The following is a 26,691-nucleotide window of genomic DNA, read 5'->3' on the forward strand; positions in this document are numbered from 1 at the left end:
TTCACTTGTTCACTTGATAGATAGATAGATGTGAGGCACTATATAATAGATAGATAGATAGATAGATAGATAGATAGATAGATAGATAGATAGATAGATAGATAGATAGATAGATAGATAGATAGATAGATAGATAGATAGATAGATAGATAGATAGATAGATAGATAGATAGATAGATAGATAGATAGATAGATAGATAGATAGATAGATAGATAGATAGATGGCACTGGCACAGAGGTTACGGTTATCACTGCTGTCTCCCAGCTCCAGAGTCTTCAGGTTGACTCCTACCCCTGGTCACTGTCTGCTTTGGTGCTGCATGTCCACTACACTCTCAGCTTAGGTTGACTGATGTCTCTAAATCTGCCCTGTGATGGCCCAGTGCCCTGTCCACAGTTGGTTCCTACCCCATTCTTAACATTTTGGTCAGGGTTGGCCCTGACCACTGGCACCTTGAGCTAAACTAAACTGCAGACTGCTTTCAAAGGAAATGGTGGTATTATTTTTCAAAACTATGAAATTTGAGAAAAGACCTAAATTGGCTAAGAAAGGTTAACTAATTAATACGTAATGTGAAATATTTTTTAACCTCCAACCATCCATCCATTTTCCAACCCGCTGAATCCGAACACAGGGTCACGGGGGTCTGCTGGAGCCAATCCCAGCCAACACAAGGCACAAGGCAGGAACCAAATTTTTTAACCTGTTTAGGAAAATATATTTTTGGCTGGATTGTGTTTTACAGACTCTAATGTGATCTTTACAATATTGTATGCCTGGTCATTTTGTTATAACCTTTTCATTGTAATGGAGCTTACAAAGCTAATAATATATATCTTATATATCTTGTCACACATGTGTGCATGGGAGGCAGCTAAAGGGCCTGAATGAGGGTAATCCCACGACAGACAAGGAGGTAGCGGAGTGTACTGACCCTTTCTCTCTTTCCATTGCAGACCGATTACGGGAAATTCCACCTGGGTCCAATGACATCACTTCCAGTTTCGGCCCTGGTGACCTCACTTCCTCTGCTCTCTTTTAAAACCGCCATCTTTGCCTCCTTAAGTCAGTCCTGTTTTGGACATCTGTAGACAATGCACTCCCACTTTAACTGATTTGCAGCCAGGAAAAATTATACTGGTGGCTGGCCAAAACATTTTTGCGACTCATTTTTCACTATATATATATATATATATATATATATATATATATATATATATATATATATATATATAAATTTAACTGTACAAATTAGATAAAATAACTTTGCTGAGACAGGTAAAATAACTCCAACATTGATAAATTAGTACCTATTCACATTTCTCATGTTCTTTTTCACATCACAAAAACTAACACAGAAACAAGATCACTTCCTGTTGGCATTACAAGTTTAGCAGGCACTAGGTTTCAGTATGGGAAAGGTGGCAGAATTGATGACATCCACAAACAGTAAATCTAAAAATGGCTAGGCATAATGATAATCAATGCAAAACTAGTGTTAATATCTCATTCATTTTAACAAGTGTAAATGGAAAACAAAAAGGCCAATTACGCCGAGATTTACAATATGATGTGTACCTTGTCAAGTCACGTTCCTGACAGCTTACACTTGTTATGCACACAGTTACACTGGCATCAATCACTTTAACTGCTTTGTCAAATGTTTAATGGCTCAGAATCTGATAGTAAATATGAACAACTACTTTATAGCCCATCACATAACAAGCTGAAGCATGAAAATCTAACATCAATACCGCAATGCCCATCTGAAGCCATTAACCAACAGTCTGCCCCACATTTTGGAAAGTTAAAAGAGTTACAGACAAGCGGCAAGCTTCCATCTGTCAAAGGACAGACTGCGAGAAGGATTTACTTAATGTGATTCAAAGCCTTATAAGAAATTCTATTCAGCAAATCTGTGACGTGAAGTAATAAAACCTGGACGAACATTTGAATATCAACGTCAGCCTGCTCCGGGATGTTTGTACTGCTCCGGTTTGAAGAAAGTGTCAGGATCCAGTGGCCCTTAGCTGTGTTATCACTCTGAGTTCATACATTCAGGATGGTGAAGAGGTACATTTGTTAGAAGCTGCTGCCCTTTCTGTAAACATGTGCTCACCTTGCCATTATGAGCCACTGAGTGTAGACTGAAGGAAAAAACGTCACATTTATCAATTTAAAATTAAAACTACAACACAATGAAGTGTGCAGAGACTGAATAGGGGTGAATACCACTGTACAGTATATAAGAGAGAGACAGACAGAGAAATTATGAAAGGCACATTATGATAGATAGATAGATAGATAGATAGATAGATAGATAGATAGATAGATAGATAGATAGATAGATAGATAGATAGATAGATAGATAGATAGATAGATAGATAGATAGATAGATAGATATTAATTTTGGTGTAGTTGGCAAGATAGATAGATAGATAGATAGATAGATAGATAGATAGATAGATAGATAGATAGATAGATAGATAGATAGATAGATAGATAGATAGATAGATAGATAGATAGATAGATAGATAGATAGATAGATATTAATTTTGGTGTAGTTGGCAGGATAGATAGATAGATAGATAGATAGATAGATAGATAGATAGATAGATAGATAGATAGATAGATAGATAGATAGATAGATAGATAGATAGATAGATAGATAGATAGATAGATAGATAGATAGATAGATAGATATTAATTTTGGTGTAGTTGGCAGGATAGATAGATAGATAGATAGATAGATAGATAGATAGATAGATAGATAGATAGATAGATAGATAGATAGATAGATAGATAGATAGATAGATAGATATTAATTTTGGTGTAGTTGGCAGGATAGATAGATAGATAGATAGATAGATAGATAGATAGATAGATAGATAGATAGATAGATAGATAGATAGATAGATAGATAGATAGATATTAATTTTGGTGTAGTTGGCAGGATAGATAGATAGATAGATAGATAGATAGATAGATAGATAGATAGATAGATAGATAGATAGATAGATAGATAGATAGATAGATAGATATGATAGGCACTATATAATGATAGATAGATAGATAGATAGATAGATAGATAGATAGATAGATAGATAGATAGATAGATAGATAGATAGATAGATAGATAGATAGATAGATATTAATTTTGGTGTAGTTGGCAGGATAGATAGATAGATAGATAGATAGATAGATAGATAGATAGATAGATAGATAGATAGATAGATAGATAGATAGATAGATAGATAGATAGATATGATAGGCACTATATAATGATAGATAGATAGATAGATAGATAGATAGATAGATAGATAGATAGATAGATAGATAGATAGATAGATAGATAGATAGATAGATAGATAGATAGATAGATAGATAGATAGATAGATATTAATTTTGGTGTAGTTGGCAGGATAGATAGATAGATAGATAGATAGATAGATAGATAGATAGATAGATAGATAGATAGATAGATAGATAGATAGATAGATAGATAGCAGTGTGTCACTGCAGATAGATAGATAGATAGATAGATAGATAGATAGATAGATAGATAGATAGATAGATAGATAGATAGATAGATAGATAGATAGATAGATAGATAGATAGATAGATAGATAGATAGATAGCAGTGTGTCACTGCAGGATTGTAGGAGGACAGCGGGGTTATGATCATTTTGTTTGCTTTATTTAACAAGACACGTTTTAAATCACATAGCACTCCCTTGATACTCACCCAGCATACGCTGTACTTTTCTTCTGATCTGTTAAATGATATCTCCAATATTCTAAATGGCATCTGCCATCACATCTTGCATCCACACAAAAAGTAAAAAAAATAAATGAATGGGTGTGATTGTATTGATTTCACAGAGTTTTTCCCTGGAGATTCTACTCAGAGTCTGAATCCATGTTATCAGATTATCTTTCATCCATGTGATCAAATTCAAGCCCAATATGATACGTAGACAATAAGAGTTTTGGTGTCTGGTCAAACATGCAGCAGTCAGAGATGTACAGAAAGATATCATTGAAAGAACAGAACGGAGTGTTCCAGTCAGAAAGGCCAAGGCCATCAAGCAGGACTAAACAGTACAGAGCAACGTTCTGGCACAATATGCTTTTTGTTTTCTATTACATTTGGAAACTCACCCGATTTGTGCTGAGGCAGACCCCCAATGCACAGACCTGGCATGATACTGTTCATCGTCTTAATGTCTTTATCAACAAACATTTAACAGAGTGTGAAAAAAGGAAAAGATTAAGCAAGATAGCATTGATTTCCTGAAGTGCCTGTGTCTAATGCTAGCACTTCTAACACTTTAATCTAAGGAAATGATGGTAGGCTTATGGAGGATTAGCAGTTCTCCACTCAAAGGGTTAGAGGAATGTGGAATAAACAGTAAAGTCATGTAGCTGAAGCAGTGGGCCTTTACGACTTTGAAGGACTATCTGGGTGACAGGGAGGGTCAAGACTGTCACACATACTGGAACAACTCAGTTGCTATCTAACCAAGCAAAGTTTACAAATGGATGTTATGGTTGAGCCAGGTTATTATCCGTCGTGTGTAAATTTATATTTTTTTTATATAAGAACACAAGAAATTCGACACATCAGCTGTTTGTCACATCAACACACATTATAATGACAGCTCAGTGATATCAAATATCATCCACGTGAATTGAGCTGGTTTGGCTGTATTTCCCTGTTTGACCAAGGGTGTCGTCATTTCCCAGTTTCTCCAAAATGTTGCACACGCATGGGTCTGCATTGCTGTAAATATACGCACATTTTTCCCATCACGTTATCTTATATAAATCCCAATATTTGCATGAAAAGTTGAAGATGTACAATTAAAGCCTCTTTTTGTGTATGTTATTATTAATATTAATCTGCCCCTTGGTGAGTACTGGTCTAGATAGATAGATAGATAGATAGATAGATAGATAGATAGATAGATAGATAGATAGATAGATAGATAGATAGATAGATAGATAGATAGATAGATAGATAGATAGATATTAATTTTGGTGTAGTTGGCAAGATAGATAGATAGATAGATAGATAGATAGATAGATAGATAGATAGATAGATAGATAGATAGATAGATAGATAGATAGATAGATAGATAGATAGATAGATAGATAGATAGATAGATAGATAGATAGATAGATACTTTATTAATCCCAAGGGGAAATTCACATACTCCAGCAGCAGCATACTGACAAAAATCAATATTAAATTAAACAGTGATTAAAATGCAGGTAAAACAGACAATACCTTTGTATAATGTTAATGTTTACCCCCCCCCCCCCCCCCCAGGGTGGAATTGAAGAGTCACATAGTGTGATGGAGGAACGATCTCCTCAGTCTGTCAGTGGAGCAGGACGGTGACAGCAGTCTGTCGCTGAAGCTGCTCTTCTGTCCTGAGATGATCCTGTTTAGTGGATGCAGTGGATTCTCCATGATTGACAGGAGTCTGCTTTATTACACTATTGGGTTATTGCACATTATTTAAATATTGCACAATAATGATGATCATGTGCAGTGTGTAGTGGATGTTGGACCCTGAGAGTAATGATATTGTACTGTATACAGATATTGCACCGTTATTATCAGTACCATTTAGATATTGGATATTGCACAGTTGATGGATAGAAGGAAGTCCAGGGGTTGGGGGGGTTAGACTGTGTAGTCAGTGCATGTGTGAGTTTAGAATGGTTATGGCTTTTGGGAAAAAACTGTTCTTGAGTCTGTTTGTCCTTGTTGTGATGCACCTGTAGTAGTGCCTCCCTGAGGGCAACAGGTCAAACAGATCAGAGCCAGGGTGGCAGCTGTCCTTGATGATGTTTTTTTGCTCTGCTGAGGCAGCGGGAGGTGTAAATGTCCATCAGGGAGGGGAGAGGGCAGCCGATGATCTTCTGTGCTGCCTTTCCTACTCTCTGAAGCCTCTCCCTGTCTTCCATGGTGCAGCTGCCGTACCATACTGTGATACAGTACGTCAGCAGGCTCTCAATGGACGAGTGGTAGAAGGTCAGTAGCAGGTTGGTGTCCAGGTTGTGCTTTCTGAGGACCCTCAGGAAGTGTAACCACTGCTGAGCCTACTTTATGACTGCTGTGATGTTGTCTGTCCAGGAGATGTCAGCGGAGATAAGGATGCCGAGAAACCGGAAGGTATGGACCCTCTCCACACACTCGCGGTTAATGTAAAGGGGGGCTAAGGACTCATTTATACTTCACGCTCAGAACGCGTACGCGCCCGCATCGTGGCTGCCAGCATTCCCAGCATTCATTTGATGTGTCCTCCGAGCAGGTCCTCAGAAATTAACGTGACGTGTGCGTGAAGTGCAGTACCAGCAAAAAGTCGGGGGGCGCAGTGCGCTAAAAGTTGGAATGTGACATCAGAGTCTCTGGTTACTATCTACATGTGACTGAAAGCCGCTTTGCGGATCCTATGAAATCGATGTGTGCGCGCTTCGATGTCTGATGAATGAGCGACACTTCTCTGGGTGAAAATGCCTTTATGATGCCAGAGGTCAGAGGAGAATGGCCAGACTGGTGTGAACTGATAGAAAGGCGACAGGAACTCAAATAAGCACTCATTACAACCGAGGTGTGCAGAAGAACAACTCTGAATGCACAACACGCCGAACATTGAAGCAGGTGGGCTACAGCAGCAGGAGACCACGCCGGGTGCCACTCCTGTCAGCTAAGAACAGGCAACTGAGGCTACAATTGGCACAGGCTGAGCAAAATTGAACATTAGAAGACTGGAAAAGTGGTGCCTGCTCTAACGAGTCCCAATTTCTGCTGTGGCATTCAGATGGTAGGGTCAGAATTTGGCGTCAACAACATGAAAGCAGGGATCCATCCTGCCTTGGATCAATAGTCCAGACTTGTGATAGTGGTGCAATGGTGTGGGGGATGTTTTGTTGGCACACTTTGGGCCCCTTAGTACCAACTGAGCATCATTTAAAGTAGAGTATTATTGCTGTTCCTTTATGACTGCAGTGTCCCCATCTTCTGATGGCTCCTTCCAGCAGGATAACGCGCCATGTCACAATCACCTCAAATTAGATTTTTGAATGTGACAAGGAGTTCGCTGGACTCAAATGGCCTCCATCATCACCAGGGGCCTCATGTATAAACGGTGCGTACGCACAGAAAATGTTGCGTACGAACCTTTCCACGCTCAAATCGCGATGTATAAAACCTAAACTTGGCGTAAAGCCACGCACATTTCCACGGTAACTCATTCCTTGGCGTACGCAATTTATCCGCCCGGTTTTGCAGACTGGCGGCACCCAGTGTCAAAGCAGTGCTACTGTTCCTGTGTGATCACTCTTTCTTTCTTAAATCCACATTCCTGGCGTGGCTTTATAAATACACTGAAATTAACTGCATAGTGTTTATTAGTGTAATGCATCTGATTGTAATTAACCTGTAGCAATATAATGGTCCAGGGAATAGCCATAGTATTCCAAATACCATAACTGCTTTAGCGTTGTAACTCTCACTGCATCTTCTTTCAGCTGCTCCCGTTAAGGGTTGCCACAGCAGATCATCTTTTTCCACATTACTCTCACTGCACCACTCAGAGTATTTATATTACTGTATCTGAGTGGGAAATCACAGCAGCAGCTGATTGGAAAGAGAATTATCGGTACACAGCATGAAGCAGATGCTGCCTGAGCCACAGCAAACGCTTTAGTCCCTGTACGGACTTCGCGGTTTAGAAACAGTTTCATCCCAAGAACTCTAAACACTAAATCAGTCCATCAACTGCTCCTTATATAATTGTTTACTTATAAGTACAATCACCTCACTGTAAACTTGCACTACAGTTATAATATTGCACAACCTGCGACACTTTATAAAGCGCGTATTTACATGTGATGACGGTATTCATTTCTAAGACGAAATGCAGCAAAACATGTTGATTATATTATACAGATAAAACTTTAACTTCATTTAAATAATCTGTATTGTTAATAATTAAACATGTGAGGACACGGTGCCGCAGCGCTAGCTAGTTCAGTAATTGTTCCTGCCTTGCGCTGTATTCTTGCTGGTGCTGACGCGACACTGGAAAGATAGACAGATATAATAATTAAACATGTACTACTAAGATATTTCAATGTTCCTTAAAAGTTTTGAAGAATCGAAGTTCTAAGCTTACAGATGGCTTCACGTCTATTACATAGCTTATTGTGTGGCGATTGAGTTTTTGGAGAAAGAAAAGTAAGGACAGGAATTGGAGGTTAGTACGTTTGAAAGAGACAGTACTGCTGTGATAAATTATTTAACTGAAGGTTGCGCATGGCGCAGCAAGCCTCTTGCGTGAGACATGAACAAGCACTGCGCCACCGTGTTCCCATGTTTAATAACATGCTTTCATTCCTATCATCATGAAAAAGATATCACGTATACATCTCAGTATTTTAATTATTCAGAGAGCTGTAATATCAAGAATGTAATGGAGTATGTGTCCTGTCGGAGAAAGAGAAAGCCCGTTTAAAAAGCAGGTAGTGATTCATACACATAGAGCACATAGAAGATCAAATACAGAACAAAGCATTTAACATGCCACTTTAGTTACAATAGGATTTGAGAAACTAGTAAATTAAACGATTTTAAGATGAAGTTTAAGATGTTCTACTTTAATGGCAAAATAAACTACGTGATTAAAGTGGAAATTTCGAGATTAAAGTTGACATTTCGTGCTTTTTTCCCCACTGTGTGCCTATTTTTTCTCTGTACCCTAATAAGCTTTCATATGACACTCAGACGGTGGGCTACGACTCGCTTTTTCACGGCGACTTTGATATGTGATTTCTTTTTTATTTCGGGCACTGTGCGACTTTGTGAAGTTGAGCCTTCGAGTTTCTCCGACACACTGTCACTCGATCAGCTTTCTTTTGTTGATTATACCACTGTTTAAACCAACAAATAGTACGTTTTTCCTTTGCCTCCACTTGGTATTCGCTGAAATTCTTATATTTTCTCCGTGCTTTTCCCATTGTCTTTTCACAGAAGGCTGTTTATATTGATTTGCATATTCAAAGAGGCGTAATTCTGGGGAGGAGTTGGGGCGGGACAGAAGGCGCGTGCACGTGCGTTACTTTTCACGCAAATCGGGATTTATGTAGTAGAAGAACGTGAAAGTATGCGTGCGCACAGATTCCTGCATCTGGATTTTTCTGTGCGTACGCACAATCCCGCTTTTGTGCTTACGCCATGTTATAGTGTGAGTTCTACGCACGGCGTTATACATGAGGCCCCAGATCTCAATCCAATAGAGCACCTTTGGGATGTGGTGGAGAGGGAGATTTGCATCATGGATGTGCAGCCGACAAATCTGCAGCAACTGTGTGATGCTATCATGTCAATATGGACCACCATCCCTGAGGAATGTTTCCAGGACCTCATTGAGTCAATGTCTTGAAGAATTACAGCAGCTCTGAAGGTAAAAGGTGGTCCATCCTGGCACTAGAAAGCTGTACCTAATAGTGAGTGTAAGTAACAGACAAAAGACCACCTTCTACACCTTGGAGCAACCCATACTCGCCTTATATAATCTCTGCACATCAAAACTCTTATGTACAATCCCTTACTACTATACTTCCTTAGAAGGCTGGCGTACTTCAACATCTGCAATAAGATGCTGCAGATGTTCTATCAGACAGTTGTGGCGAGTGCCCTCTTCCATGCGGTGGTGTGCTGGGGAGGCAGCATAAAGAAGAAGGACGTCTCACGCCTGGACAAACTGGTGAGGAAGGCAGGCTCTATTGTTGGCACGGAGCTGGACAGTTTGACATCTGTGGCAGAGTGACGGGCGCTGAGCAGACTCCTGTCAATCATGGAGAATCCACTGCATCCACTGAACAGGATCATCTCCAGACAGAGGAGCAGCTTCAGCGACAGACTGCTGTCACCGTCCTGCTCCACTGACAGACTGAGGAGATCGTTCCTCCACCACACTGTGCGACTCTTCAATTCCACCCTGGGAGGGTAAACGTTAACATTATATAAAATTATTGTCTGTTTTACCTGCATTTTTATCACTCTTTAATTTAATATTGATTTTTGTCAGTATGCTGCTGTTGGAGTATGTGAATTTCCCCTTGGGATTAATAAAGTATCTATCTATCTATCTATCTATCTATCTATCTATCTATCTATCTATCTATCTATCTATCTATCTATCTATCTATCTATCTATCTATCTATCTATCTATCTATCTATCTATCTATCCTGCCAACTACACCAAAATTAATATCTATCTATCTATCTATCTATCTATCTATCTATCTATCTATCTATCTATCTATCTATCTATCTATCTATCTATCTATCTATCTATCCTGCCAACTACACCAAAATATCTATCTATCTATCTATCTATCTATCTATCTATCTATCTATCTATCTATCTATCTATCTATCTATCTATCTATCTATCTATCTATCTATCTATCTATCTATCTATCTATCTATCTAATACAAGTACCTCTCAAACATGCAACACAAAGACGTTCCATCGTACAGAGTCCTTTAGGCAACTCGTGCATCTTTGATCACATACAATAAAGCTTGGTAGATTCCTGTCCACTCCCCACAGAGACACATGTTCAAAGATCTTGAGCAAGGAAGACGATCTCTTTGGAATTTGGATATCTTTTAAGAGTGATTGAAGAGACAGACTAATCAAGCAGGTTCTAAAAACTAAACAGCCAACAAAAAAGGCAAAATCGACGGGTAATCACAAAGTCGTCAAACATCAAAATTAAAAACCTAAAGCCAGCAGTGACTTTCTTGAACTGACTAAATCTATTTAGTTCAAGTAACTGAGCAGATGGCTCCCCCTGCCAACACCATGTAGCCACACTCCACCACAACACATACAGTACACACACAGAGGCCACACCCCCTATCAGCATGTGGCGTTATAACAACCAATTATAAAAAGATAAAGGCCGATGAGGTCAACGATATGAGACTTAGGGTGTACTCACGATAGACATGTTTGTTCCATACCGTGCCCAAGCGCAATTGTACCCCTCCCCCCCACCCAATCCCCCTGCTAACCTGCACTCACACTGCACTTAAAGTTTTCGGGCTCAAGCGCACTTTCATCATGGCTATGAGACTTTGTGCACACAGGAGGCAGTCGATGGGCTTAACTAAGGGTAAAATATTGGCTCAGAGTGTGACGAAGTGTACTAGTATCTTTTTTCTCACCTCTGCAGATCACAGGAAAGAAAGACCACTTAAAACCCAACCAGGTTCCACACCCTCCTATTGACCTCACTTCCGCCTAATCCCATTGGACCCTTCTCTTCCTGCCCACTACGTATAAAGCCAACCACTTGCCTTCCGCAGTTAGTCTCGTCTTGGACTCAGTCTGTGGAGACCACTCTCTAGTCATAATATCATTTTATGAACACACTAGACAAAGAGTCCGTTTCGACAACGTAAGATGAAATGGGCACGAGTGGAATAGTAATAAGTTTAAGCACCACAAACCTGATATAGGTGTATTGAATGAATGTGTAATTAGGCCTGGAGCTGTAGTTGAAATCGCCTTTCAGGCCTCTAGAGCTTTAATCGAAGTCGCCTTTCTCTTTGAATTTTCGCAGCCGTAAATCCGCCGCCTGCCGCGATGCTGGTCTCGTAAGGTTTTTCGGGCAGCTGCGTAGAAGGCGACTGCGCATTCGGCTTCGGACAGACGTGAGTGAGTGAGTGAGTGGGTGAGCAGGCTGGCGAATTATATATAAGATTATCTCTATGTATATAAAATCCAACGTCTGACTGTCTGTCTGTCCAGTTTTCACAAGAGAACTGCTTAACGGATTTAGATCGGGTTTTTTTTTTCTATAATTTGCTTGAACATTCTGGTTGATTTTGCGACTTCTCTCATCATGCTAAGTATTATAGTTCGCTTGTGGTACTGATTTATTTGCGCAAATCCGAGAGAGACACTGCAGGCCGAGGGGAGGGGGAAGCGTGATGTCGGGAGTGGGGAGTCGGTCTACCTCTGTCTCGGGGCGTTCCTTACTTCCGCTTAGCTAGCGAACAAGAGAACTACTTAATGGATTTAGATTGGGTTTTTTTCTAGAATTTGCTTGAATATTCTGGTTGATTTTGCGACTGCTCTCATCGTGCTAAGTATCATAAATCGGTTCCGGCTCCGATTTATTTGCGCAAATCCGAGAGAGACACTGCAGGCTGAGGGGAGGGGGAAGCGTGATGTCGGGAGTGGGGAGTCGGTCTACCTCTGCGTTTTGGAGTGGACCTTACCTCCACTTAGCTAGCGAATGAGAGAACTACTTAAAGGGTTTAGATCGGGTTTTTTTCTAGAATTTTCTTCAACATTCCGGTTGATTTTGATCGCACAAAGAATCATAGTTTGCTTGCAGGAGAGATACAGTGGTACCTCGGTATACGTCCGCTTTGGACACTTGGTATACAACCTGTTTGGACGCGAAAAATTTTGCTTAGTATACGACCTTTGTTTGGAATACGACTCGCATGCTAGAACACTACCCTTGTTTACCTCTCTCTCGAGACAAAGCCAAGACTGCCTGTGGTATAGCAAGTCTGCGGCTTCAAAAAAAAGGGCCAGGTTTTAAATCCGTATAGCTGTGTCGTTCTCTGTGGTGCGCAATTGCACAACCACGGGGAGTTAATGAGGTAGTTGGAGCGAGTCGCACCTGCACATGTGGGTGCGATCGTTCTCAATTGCTTCATTAGCTTCCTGCGGTGTGTGATTAAGGCGCTGCACCCACGGAGGCGCGGTTGGATGTATATATACGGGTCGGCACCAGGAAGGGGGGGGGATAGATGGATCGAGGAAAAGAGGAAGATAAAGGAGGTTAAAGGACGGGAAACAGCAGTCTTAGCAGGCACTCGACTCTTCTCAGCAAGGTAAAGTGAGGTTAAATTTTCATTTATTTCATCTAATTGCTTTTGTATTTATGCATTTTAGTATTCAGCAGTGTTTAAATAATTTTATACAACCCCATCAATGTATAATATGCCAATAACAATAGGATTTTTTTTCATGGGAACGGATTAATCATTTTCCCTTTATTTCTTATGAGAAAAAATTGTTTGGTATAAGTCCTGTTTGGTACAAATCAAAGGATGATCTGGAATGGATTAAGGACGTATACCGAGGTACCACTGTATATTCACGCTAATCCGAGACAGAGGCTGAGGGCCGAGGTGAGGGGGAAGCGTGACGTCAGGAGTGGGGAGTTGGCCTACCTCTGCGTTTTGGAGAGGACCTTGCCTCCGCTTAGCTAGCGATACCTTTTTGTTAATTGATTTTTAAAGTTTGTCCTGTTTCACTACTATGCGGGGACCAGCTAGTTATTAATATACGAGGTGGATCCCCAAACCTTTTTTTCTTGATTCTTGTGCTTCTTCCACAAGACAAAACAAAATCCGAACACAGAGTGACAGCATGCATATCCAAATGATTTTACTTGATTTTTGGGGTCATGTCGGGCAGGACAATGCTCTACCCACTTACAGATTTATTGAGAGTGCAGCCCAGCATTTTGCTGTTAATCGAGCTGCACATACAAGACGATTTTTACGGAGACAAATGATGTTGCCATCTTTTCTTGCCAACTACAATTCATATCCATCTGTAAGGTGAGAACAGGAAAACTGTTTTTTTAACTCAAATGGAATCGAATGAAATGAGAGTTGCACTGTCTGACTCATCGCATCATTGACATCATGTCGGGCACATTTAGGGGTCACACTGTTCCTTAATCCTACTGAAGTGTGCCCAGGTAGACCTCTTTCAAGTGGGCCAGGGTATGGTACGGTTGGCCCAGCACAGAGCAATCACACTAGTCAAACAAACTATACTTTGGGGTTACATGCGGACAAACGTGCTTGGGCACGGAACAAATCTCTAATGAGAGTACACCCTGAAATTGAACCAAACACGTTATCATGACACAAATAATGAGTCATTACCCTGGGATTTGGTTTCAATTATAAACATTTTTAGAACCATTTTTTACAACCCCCAATTCCAAAAAAGTTAACAAAATCAAAAACGAGAGATTTGTACGTTTACTTTGACTTGGATTTACACAGTATAAAGATAAGACTCTGCATGTTTTTACCCAATGAACCGTATCGTTTTTTGATGGTACACGCTTTTTTCTGAAATCAATGCCTGTGACACGATCCAAAAAAGTCGGGTCCCGGAGGACTAATACTGATGTGACAATTTGGAATAGCAAGGTGATGTGAAGCAGGTGGGGCAGGAGCCTCCAATAAAGTCCTTCAAGAGCAAGAATAAGAAGAGGCTCACCAATTTACCAACGGCAAGTAATCCTGAGAAGAACGTTTCCCACAGACAAATGACTAGGATTTGAATTAATTCACTCTCTAGAGTGAACGATAGAATTAAAAGAAATTCGAGGAATCCTTTCTAATCATTGTGCATTAAGGGCGAGACTGAAAAAACTCTTTTGAATACATGTAGGTTCCAATCCCTCAAATGTCACCGTCTTAAAAACCATCCTGTGTCTGTGATAGCGGTTACAGATGGAGATCCGTAATGATGGACACCATGACATGAGCGCGGGAATACTTCAGTAATTCTTTGTCAGTCAACACCATTCACTGTTGCTTCCATAAATGCAAGTTAAGGTTTTACTGTGCAGCGCAGAAGCCACACATCAACACTGTCCAGACGTGCCACCAACTTCTCATGGCCCGGTCTCATCTAAGATGTGAAGTAGCTCAGCGAAATCGTGTTTTGCGGTCTGACAAGTCAACATTTCAAATAGTTTTTGGAAAAAAACAGACAACGTATTCTAGGGATGGAAGATGGAAAAGGACCTTCCAAGGTATTATCAGTGTCAGGTCCAAATGCCAATGTCTGTCACGGTATGGGGTGTGTCAGTGCCCACGGCATGCAGAACTGGCACATCTGTGAGGGCACCGTTAATGTACAACGCTACATATTTTGAAGCAATGCTGAAATGCAGATGCCGATCTTTTCTAGAGACATCCCTGCATTTTCCAGAGTAGAGACTGGCATTGGTGACCATAATGAGGTGCAAAATATGGCAACGAAGGCCACAAAGACCTGCATAGTGGATGAAGGGGAGCAATGAAATGAATTACAAAATGAAATAAACTTGTGCCTTTAGCGTCCAAATGGTTAATAGGTGTGTTTAAAGAAATGGTGATGAAACGTGTCACAGTCATCAGAGCAGCCATGAATGCATATTTTCATAAAAAAAGCATAAACTAATGAAATTCACAAGGGTAGAGCATCAAATAATGGGGTGTTGTAATGTTATTAATATAATGCAGCGTGAAGGAAATTTACAAATCTCTCCTTTTTGTTTTATTAGCAATCTCCATACTGTCACCATTTTATTTGGAACTGGGGCTGTAATTAAACAAATGTATTATTATGTTATCAAAGCCCTAATTCTCAAGGAAAAGGCCCCATGTTCCCAATCTTCACCCCTCAGCTTCAGCTATTTAACCTCCCTCCCCAAGTCATGCAGCCCCCATCAGTAAAATGAAAAGCGTTCCTTCTGTACCATCGCTGTTATGGACCACTTCCTTTTGGCACACAGTCTGAACGTTGATAGTACAGTTCACAATAAATTCTGGCGATGAGCATTCATGCTTCTGGAATTCTTCACACTGGTAGCACTGGATTTGTACAGCAGCCCCTGTGGATATGGAAAAAAAAATCGAAATTAGGAACAGTTACAGCCATCGTCTTCTTTATTACTTTGACTAACGATCAGCGCCAAGGTTGTACTCGACAAGTGCATTTAATACATTATGATACAAGAGTTTCACAGTCTTTTAGGGAAAGATGGAGATAGATAAATAGATACTTTATTAATCCCAAGGGGAAATTCACATTTCAATTCACAACTTTTATGCTTTTTAGTCAGGCATGCTGCTGGCAGTAGGACCACCAAGACAGAATACTTGTGTGTGAATGAGAGGAAGGTCAGAGGAATGGTGAGTATGCAAGGAGTAGAGTTGGCGAAGGTGGATGAGTTTAAATACTTGGGATCAACAGTACAGAGTAATGGGGTTGGGGAAGAGAAGTGAAAAACAGAGTGCAGGCAGGGTTGGACTGGGTGGAGAAGAGTGTCAGAAGTGATTTGTGACAGACGGGTATCAGCAAAAGTGAAAGGGAAGGTCTACAGGATGGTAGTGAGGCCAGCTATGTTATATGGGCTGGAGACGGTGTAGTGAGCGGCTGGGGGCGGTACCCAGCCGGGACACCCGGAAGGACTAGGAGTGATTACGCCTCCTCCAGACTACGAGGGGGCGACCGCCCTGGTGGCTATGGAGACCACGGGAAAGGAGCATGGAAGCTCAACCCTATAGGGGCCTGTGGTCACCGCAAGGGGGTACCCCGGGTGTGGCGGAAGTGCTGGGGTGACGAAGACCAGGGACACCCGGAGTGCTTCCGGGTGCACAGCCGGCACTTCCACCACACCAGGGAGTGTTGGCAGTAGCTCATTGGGAGGCACCTGAAGCATGTCTGGGTGAACATAAAAGGCCCGCCTCCCTCCATTCGATGGCTGGAGTTGGGTGGAAGAAGAACAGAGCTCGGAGGAGAAGAGTGGAGGCGGACCTGAAGAGAGAGGCATTGGATAAGAGGTCTGGACTTTGTGGGTGAATAGTACGGTAACATTGGGTTTGTGTGCTGTCACTGTAAATAATAATGTATAATAAATGTGTGTGTGGTTTCAAACCTCCAGTGTCCACCTGTCTGTGTCCGGGCCGGCTTCCACAACGGGTATCAGCAAGAGTGAAAGGGAAGGTCTACAGGACGGTAGTGAGACCAGCTCTGTTATATGGATCTGAGATGGTGGCACTTACCAGAAAACAGGAGACAGAGCTGGAGGTGGCAGAGTTAAAGATGTTAAGATTTGCATTGGGTGTGACGAGGATGGACAGGATTAGTCAGAGAGGCGAGATTATGTTGGTTTGGACATGTGCAGAGGAGAGATGCAGAGTACAGTGGAACCTCGGTTCACGACCATAATTTGTTCCAAAACTCTGGCCGTAAACCGATTTGGTCGTGAACCGAAGCAATTTCCCCCATAGGATTGTATGTTAATACAATTAATCCATTCCAGACCATACAAACTGTAAGTATATATATATATTTTTTAAGTTTTTAAGCACAAATATAGTTAATTAAACCATAGAATGCACAGCGTAATAGCAAACTAAATGTAAAAACATTGAATAACACGGAGAAATCCTTGAACAACAGAGAAAACTAACACTGCAATAGTTCTCGCTACAGTGCTACCAACCGCTGGCTAAAAACACTTTTTTTTTAATGAGTTTTAAGCACAGGGAAAAAATGAACATTTGAAAAAATCTGCAACTTAGCAAACCACCAAGAAAAGTAACACTGCAACAATGCACGCTACGAACCGATCACTGTAAACAGAAGTGAAAACAAAATCAAGCCCAGTGCCTTCTTTAACTGCCTTCCTATATTATGCATCCAGCCCCCTCTCTCTCCCGCTGCCTGTGTGTGTGTGCGTGTGTGTGTGTGTGTGTGTGTGTCGCGCTCTCTCGCTCTCTCTCTTGCTCGCTGCACAGGAAATGCACAGGGAAAGACTGAACATGTACAAACCGAAAGGGAAACAGGCTTGTTCATATACCAAGTGTGTGGCCGTGAACCGAGGCAAAAGTTTGGCAAACTTTTTGGTTGTAAACCAATTTGTACGTGTACCGAGACGTTCGTGAACCGAGGTTCCACTGCATACTGAAAGAAGGATGCTAAGGATAGAGCTGCCAGGCAAAGAGGAGAAGAGGAAGACATAAGAGAAGGTTTATGAATGTGATGAGAGAGGACATGCAGGTGATGGGTGTAACCGAGTAAGATGACGACTACAGGAAGATAAGGAAAAGGATGATCCGCTGTGGCGACCCCTAACGGGAGCAGCTGAAGGAGAAGAAGAAATCAGGCATGCCGCAGAGCCGGCCGCATGTACGCAGTTTCAAAACAGACACCGAGCGTGGTTTCAAAATTCTGTACAATCAAGACAGCGGCCAGCTAATTTCCTGCTAATTTACTTAATGGTGTGCAATGCTGTCCATGTTGTCTCCTTCCTGAATCCGTCACCATCAGTTTCAGAATACACACTATGGTAATGCACATTTAGAGAGCAGTGGCATTGTGTGTGTCTTTATTACAAAGAGTGCACTCAGGGTCAGAGGGGGCAGAAGCACGTAGTATGGATAGTAAAGACTCGAGATGTTTAATTTACTGTGAAAGCACATTCTTCCAATTTGATATTCTCACATAACAGGCTGTTTCAAGGGCAAACCAGAAGAGTACTATTCAGGCAGATGGGTTGGGGAGGATCAAAACAAATATGAACGTAAAAAAAAAAAAATAGAGAGCACCAAAGTTTAAATCAAACTTGCAATTAAAATAGCTTAATTTCCTAAAACTGGGCAAAAGCCAGTCTCTCTGTCTCCAATTAATTCATTAATTAATTACATTAATTTATTTTCTCACTGCTCACAACGCTTTACATAGACAGAGGAGAGCCACTCTAAACCCCACCAATGTGCAGCATCCATCAGGATGTTATGACAGCAGCCATTTTGCACCAGTATACCCACCACACAATAGCTGTTAGGTGGTGCAGGGCTGAGATAGTTAGCCAGTTAGAGACAGGGGACAATTAGAGAAGCACAATGACCAGGCTGTGGTGGGCAATTTAACCAGGACATCAGGGTACACCTTACTCTTTCTGAAGGATACCCAGGGATCTTTAATGACCACAAAAAGTCTGAACTTTGGTTTTATGTCTCATCCGAAAGATGACACCATTTTTACAGCACAGCGTCTCTATCAGTGCACTTGGGGTATTGGGATCCATGTTCAGACTACAGGGTGAACGTCCTCTGCTGGCCTCACCAACACTTCCAGCAGCAACTCAAGCTTCCCAAAGTTGGTCACCCATCCAAGTACTGGCCAGGCCCAAACATGATTAGCTTCAGTTGGATGACCTCTTCTGGAGTGCAGGTGGTATCTGATTGTCATGATTTTTTTCTTTGTCCTCAATCCAAAGTTTGTACGGTGGACTGTGTGCACCATCATTTTTTATGAAGCCTCTATAATGACACCATATGCTATGCCCACGAGTGACCAGCAGCAGACATCAAACTGAATTAAATTAAATCAGTCAGTCAGTCATTGTCCAACCCGCTATATCTTAACACAGGGTCACGAGGGTCTGCTGGAGCCAATCCCAGCACAGGGTGCAAGGCAAGAACAAATCCCAAGCAGTGCACCAGCCCACCGCAGGGCACACACCCACACACCAAGCACACACTGTGGGATATGGCTGGCCATTCATTCTGGCCAATACCCCCAGGCCGCCAGATGGAGACCTCCCTGCAGCACGGAGGTGCCCAGAATGCCAGCAGGGAATCATGGACAATTGAATCTCTATTCACAACCCTGCTGGATACCGTGGGGGCCACCAGAAGACACTACAGGGAGGCTCAAGGACTTGTATTTCCCCTATAACCCGGAAATACGTCAGTCACAGCGACAGAGGAAATGACGTACTTCCGGGATGATGAAGAAGAGTTTTCATCTGACCCGGAAGTGCTGGTAATCACATGGACTGAAGGATCAAAAGCACTTCCGGGTCAGGAACTATAAAAAGGACTGTGGGAGATCCCAGGGTTGAGCTGAGTCGGGAGGAAGGGTGACAACGCGTCTGGGAGTGGAGGACTGATAATTGTTTATTGAGTATTGTATATTTATGAGTATTGTGGAGTGGAAGGTGCTTGGTGCACATTATTGTCCGAATAAAAATAATTATTGGACTTTTATCTGGTGTCTGATCTGAGGGTTCAAGGGAGTGATAGCACCCCCTATCTGTCACAACACCAAGGACAATTTAGGATCGCCAATGCACCCAACCTGCATGTCTTTGGACTGTGGGAGGAAACCCACGCAGACACGGGGAGAACATTCAAACTCCACATAGGGAGGACCTGGGAAGTGAACCCAGGTCTCCTTACTGGGAGGCAGCAGCGCTACCCACTGTGCCACCATGCCGCACTCCATTAAATCAGCATTTACAAAACTGGCAGTGAAACAAAGTCACAAAAACAGTGATAAAACAGATACAAAATCAAAATAACAGTCCATAAAATCATACAAAAATTACAAACAGCAATAGCAGACCTTCCTGAATTCATGAGTTATTTGGGATACTACAATCAGGTTTATTTTGGGCCGACAACGCTCATCGATTTCACTTTACTGATTTTTGGCTGATTCCAATTTTTTTATCCCATTTAGCAAATGTTTTACACTAAAAGCTCCCGCATAACTACACAAGAAGCTTTATGCTAAAGTGTTAATCTTGGTATCTTTATAATTAAACTATAGACGACAGATGTTACCCAGTCATTTTTTATTGACAAAATGAAATTCTTTGGATTTATTGTACAGTGACCACAAAAATCCTAACACAGATAAAAACAACCTTATTAATACATACTTTTTTCAATAATTAAATATGTACAGAAAATATTTATTGTAATTCATTGTCTACATGCGCACTGGAGGATCTCCTCACAGGCACAATCGAACTATCTGATAACCTACTGGGCCGGGAGGGGGCTCTGGCGCTAACATTCTCTTCTCCTTCTCTCCCACAGCACTGAGGAGCCGCCCATATACTGTACACATCTCACTCCTTTTTCTATTGTTCAAAACTGTTCTGAAACTCTTGCAAAGTGATAGCCTTCAGTGCCTCCGTCACTTACTTCTTGACCTCCTCTACATCCTGAAAATGCTTTCCTTTAAGGTCCCCCTTCATTCTTGGAAATAAGAACAAATCGCAGGGTGCAAGGTCCAGGAAGTGGTGGGGGGGAACCACTGTCATCTCGATTTTTGTAAGAAACTGCTGCACACGCAATGCTTTGTGAGGAGGAGTGGTGTTGTGATACCGAAGACACTTGCCTGATCGCTGCAGTTCGGGTCATTTTCTCCGCACTGCATCATGCAATCGCTTGAGCACTTCAAGGACACCGCTTGGCCAAATGATGCAGACGGCAGTCCAGTACACGCACCTAGCGACAAACGTTGGAACTAACGCTTCTCCAGCCTCCAGAAAAAAATTCTTGTTATTTTTGGGCCCCTTCCTCGTATATACAGTGTATATATATATATATATATATATATATATATATATATATATATATATATATATATATATATATATATATTATATATATATATATATATATCTGCGGTGGGTTGGCACCCTGCCCGGGATTGGTTCCTGCCTTGTGCCCTGTGTTGGCTGGGATTGGCTCCAGCAGACCCCCGTGACCCAGTGTTCAGATTCAGCGGGTTGGAAAATGGATGGATATAAATATATATATATATATATATATATATATATATATATATATATATATATATATATATATATAATATATATATATACACATATATATATAATATACACTGTATATATATAAAGTGTTGTGAAAGTTCACACCTACCTCAAAGTTCACTTCACACAGATTAAAATGAATACATTCACGTTCATAGTTCACCATTTCAATTTTGAATGAGTTCATGTTTGTATTTTTTAAGGAGTGAGAATAAATGACCCATGAGTTTACTTTTGTTCAATATTGCATGCCTTATATTAGGCTTTTACAGTGTTCTTGAATAAAATACAATAATTATGAAGACTTTTTTTATTTAAGTACACTTTATTGAGTTATACCCAACAACAAACACATATAACCACATATGCTAAATATCCATCCATCCATCCATTATCCAATTGCTATATCTCAACTACAGGGTCACGGGGGTCTGCTGGAGCCAATCCCAGCCAACACAGGGCGCAAGGCAGGAAACAAACGCCGGGCAGGGCGCCAGCCCACCACAGGGCATGCACACACACACCAAGCACACACTTGGGCCAATTTAGAATCGCCAATGCACCTAACCTGCATGTCTTTGGACTGTGGGAGGAAACCCATGCAGACACGGGGAGAACATGCAAACTCCACACAGGGAGGACCCGGGAAGTGAACACCCAGATCCCCTAAATGCGAGGCAGCAGCGCTACCCAATGCGCCACCATGCCGCCCTGCTAATATCCTCCTAGTCAAAAAATAAATTAAATAGATGCAAGTATCCATATAAATGGTGACTGTGGAGTCAGTGTGTAGGTGAACTAACCAATTACACTGCCGGTTCAAAATTCGCATCACATATTGCATGTCCAACGGGGAAAAATATAAAGTGCCCTTGCGAAGTGCACCGTTTTCCTAAAAGCGGAGCTTCACCGCGTGCTCGTGTCAGCGGGGGTGCAGCTTCAGCACAAGCAGGCCGACACAGATGGGGGCCGATTTGATTCGACTTTATTTTTTCTGAATACAAATAAATGGCAAAAAATTTGAATGAAATAAATATTTGTAAAAATCCAGTATTTGTGCTTATCTGAATACCGTATTTGGATTCGGCTCCACCCCTACATTACAGGGTAAGGCAAAACGTTTAATCTGAATTTAAACCAGATCCAGAATATCACCTAAAACTGAAGTCGCTCACGTTCAAGTTCTTCACTTGCAAATACGTTACGTGAAGTTGACGGTTCTTCGAAAAATGAGCTTGTTCAATGAAGGCACTCTTTTGAACTTGTTCATACACAACACTGTATATATATATATATATATATATACCAGTAACGGTGCACTGCACGATAACATGCAGTAAATACACTTGACTTGAGCGTTCATAGTCTTCATCCTCTTTCTCTGTATGTTTATCATTCGTGTGCTCAGAGGTTGATGCCCTTGCTGTTCCTGAGCAGCTCATCTTTTCTCCACCCTAGCGGCCCGCTTCTTCTCTTCTTCCGTCTGCATCTTTTCGCGTTAATTAAAACTGATTAAGTCGGGGTTTGTGCTGCAATTACTTAATATGTTTTCTTTAATTTTTCACTTAAACTGGCACTTAAGTCTTCAATCTGCCTGAAGAATGATTGAAGATATGAAGAGGTAGGGGAAATGACAGCGAAGGTGGTAGGGAATGAGAACGGCGCCTGTATGTATGCACCACACTGCCGCCCTGCTGCCCTCTGCCGAGAGTTGATTCCATAATAAAATAAAATAAAAATAAAAACAGTAATAAAAATCATCACCCTGAACGTGGACAGTACAGGGCATGTAGTATATGTGTACCAAATTTCAAGTCAATAGGTGAAACGGTTTGTGAGCTACAGGTGATGTAAAATCCTGGACAGACATACGGACAGCCACGGTAGTGTATTATATAAGAAAATTATATATTGTAAGAAAGGCGCCATATTGCACCCGACCCGACACTGATTGGACACGTGAGGCACGTGTAAAATAACACAAATATTTATTTTTCTTCGTCTGTGGGCTATGCCTTCATCGTACCCACAGACACAACACAGTCCCAAAGCACACTAACAACACAAAAACACTTTCTTCTTCTTCACCACCACTACCACCACTCTAAAAGGCAACCTTGTCCTCCTCCACCCGACTCTGGCCGCTGAGTGGTGGTCGCTGACTCCTTTTATTGGGTACCCAGAAGAGCTCCAGGTGCTTGATTGCCGACTTCCAGGTACCCAGTTAAGCACTGCCTAGCTTTACTCAATTTGAAATCATTAATTGCAGTACATCTTTTCTCCTGTTAAAATATACACTTACTATATTAATATTGCTAATTTTTGTCTTGTTTGCTTGTTTTTGTTTGGTTGATTATTTTGGTTTTTTTTTACAGTGTACAAATTAGTTGTAATCCTAATTCTTGAGCTGTAATTATAAATATGGATGACCATTTTAATTATGCAGTGCTTGTTTCTTAGCAGAACATATGCTGCATGACACACACAAACCAATAATAAGCACAGTACAGACCTTTAAAAAAGCCGCAGATCTGTCAAATGTTCATCAAATGTAATCCTTGCTCCAATCCTAAATTTAGATTACACAACGTGGGTAAATGCAGGATACAAACACACCACGATAAATCAGCACGACAACGAGATGGTCTGCTGGAAAAGAAGAATATGATCCTTAAAAGCTAACATCGACGTTTTATGTATGAACTCTATCCCGCAGACCTATCATTTATGTATGGAATTCACAAAATCTTCCAGTAATTTTATACTGGGTGCTTTTAATACTATTCAGCGTTCCACTTTGTTCTTGGGCCTGTTTCACCCAACTCAAAAGCTACGAGGAGACGCAGCTGATTCTGACAACATCTGGCACAACTGAAAATGAAATAAATCCATCCAGCCATCCGTTTTCTAACCCGCTGAATCCAAACACAGGGTCACGGGGGTCTGCTGGAGCCAATCCCAGCCAACACAGGGCACAAGGCAGGAACCAATCCCGGGCAGGGTGCCAACCCACCGCAGGACACACACAAACACACCAAGCACACACTAGGGACAATTTAGAATCACCAATCCACCTAACCGGCATGTCTTTGGACTGTAGGAGGAAACCCACGCAGACACGGGGAGAACATGCAAACTCCACGCAGGGAGGACCCGGGAAGCGAACCCCAGGTCTCCTAACTGCGAGGCTGCAGCGCCACTGTGCCGCCCAAAATAAATCCTTTCCAAGAAAATAAAATAAAATGGTAACACTTTAGTTTAGGTATTGCAAAAATGCACCGATTGCTTGTGGACTCTTACGTAACAAGACATTAACATACACTTTTTTTGGTGGTCTTCATAACACTGCTTAAAAGTGTTTCTCCATCTCTGCAATGTGACCTACTAACAGGACGTCACTTTGGGGTGGTCTGAGATGCACTTCTCTCGATCTTACATGTTTAGTATAAGACTTGTGAGTCCTTCATTTTAACAAGTCATTTTAGTCAAGTATGTCAATACTCCACACAGCACAGAGATGGATAAGCCATCTACCGATGCTTTATAAGTGCGTCTGAGGTTCACCTTCCGTGCTCGTTCCAAGGTAAGCACTTCGGGGACACGAAAGGGGTGCTGTCACTGACTATATCATCTCCTTTTTCTCCCGTAGCCATGGAGGGAAGTTGACTCTGCCTTTTCCGGTCCCCCCAAACTCTGGAGGGAGCAGACCGGTGAGCGGAGCTCCCACCTGAGTATTGACGTACCCCAAGGGACAGAACGAATCCACCTGTTTGTACCTCATTGTCTTTTGTTTTACGTTGATTTTAGGTGCCATGGAGTGCCTGTTTCAGTTCTTGGGCTTTGTGAATATTTACAGGGGCTGCCCAACTGATACCTCGACATTTGCTCTGTGACCAGTGCGCTCCCGCAGTCGACGACGAGTGTTATGAAGACCAAATTACGCTTTTGTTACGTAAGAGTAAATGAGTAATAGATGCATTTTTGCAGTACCTAAACTAAAGCATTACCAATAAAATACAATCAAATAAAAAAGTTTGGGAACCCCTCTAAATTCTTTGGATTTTTCTTTCTCATTGGCTGAGCTTTCAAAGTAGCAACTTCCTTTTAGTATACGACATGCCTTATGGAAACAGTAGGATTTCAACAGTGACATTAAGTTTATTGGATTAACAGAAAATATGCAATATGCATCATAACAAAATTAGACAAGTGCATAAATGTGGGCACCCCAACAGAGATATGACATCAATACTTAGCTGAGCCTCCTTTTCAAATCTAACAGCCTCTAGACGCTGTCCTCCTATAGCCTTTGATGAGTGTCTGGATTCTGGATGGAGGTATTTCTGACCATTCTTCATACAAAATCTCTCCAGTTCAGTTCAATTTGATGGACAGCCTGCTTCAAATCATCCCATAGATTTTCAATGATATTCAAGTCAGGGGACTGTGACGGCCATTCCAGAACATTGTACTTCTCCTTCTGCATGAATGCCTTTGTAGATTTCGAACTGTGTTTTGGCTCATTGTCTTGTTGGAATATCCAACCCCTGCGTAACTTCAACTTTGTGACTGATGCTTGAACATTATCCTGAAGAATTTGTTGATATTGGGTTGAATTCATCCGACCCTCGACTTTAAAAAGGGCCCCAGTCCCTGAACTAGCCACACAGCCCCACAGCATGATGGAACCTCCACCAAATGTGACAGTAGGTAGCAGGTGTTTTTCTTGGAATGCGGTGTTCTTCTTCCGCCCTGCAAAGCACTTTTTGTGATGACCAAATAACTCAATTTTTGTCTCATCAGTCCAAAGCACTTTGTTCCAAAATGAATCTGGCTTGTCTAAATGAGCATTTGCATAACAAGTGACTTTGTTTGTGGCGTGAGTGCAGAAAGGGCTTCTTTCTCATCACCCTGCCATACAGATGTTCTTTGTGCAAATTGCGCTGAATTGTAGAACGATGTACAGATACACCATCTGCAGCAAGATGTTCTTGCAGGTCTTTGGAGGTGATCTGTGGGTTGTCTGTAGCCATTCTCACAATCCTGCTCATATGCTGCTCCTGTATTTTTCTTGGCCTGCCAGACCTGCTGGGTTTAACACCAACTGTGCCTGTGGCCTTCCATTTCCTGATTCCATTCCTTACAGTTGAAACTGACAGTTTAAATCTCTGAGATGGCTTTTTGTAGCCTTCCCCTAAACCAGGAGACT

The 26,691-nt window shown here is 41.6% G+C and overlaps 1 protein-coding gene across 2 annotated transcripts in view; it reads right to left on the bottom strand.

Moving 5' to 3' along the window:
- Positions 1–26,691, bottom strand: part of LOC114656666 (ly6/PLAUR domain-containing protein 1-like) — a 109,549-nt gene that overhangs the window by 76,432 nt on the left and 6,426 nt on the right. For both annotated transcript variants that reach the window (XR_007935566.1, XM_051930767.1), the window contains exon 2: positions 15,600–15,734. Coding sequence is in view for 1 of the 2 variants with exons in the window: in XM_051930767.1 (XP_051786727.1) it covers positions 15,600–15,734 (135 nt within the window). In the remaining variant the exon portion in view is untranslated. The remainder of the gene's footprint in view (positions 1–15,599; positions 15,735–26,691) is intronic.

This window comes from Erpetoichthys calabaricus, chromosome 8 (assembly GCF_900747795.2).
Source record: "Erpetoichthys calabaricus chromosome 8, fErpCal1.3, whole genome shotgun sequence".
In the NCBI taxonomy this organism is placed as follows: domain Eukaryota; kingdom Metazoa; phylum Chordata; class Cladistia; order Polypteriformes; family Polypteridae; genus Erpetoichthys; species Erpetoichthys calabaricus.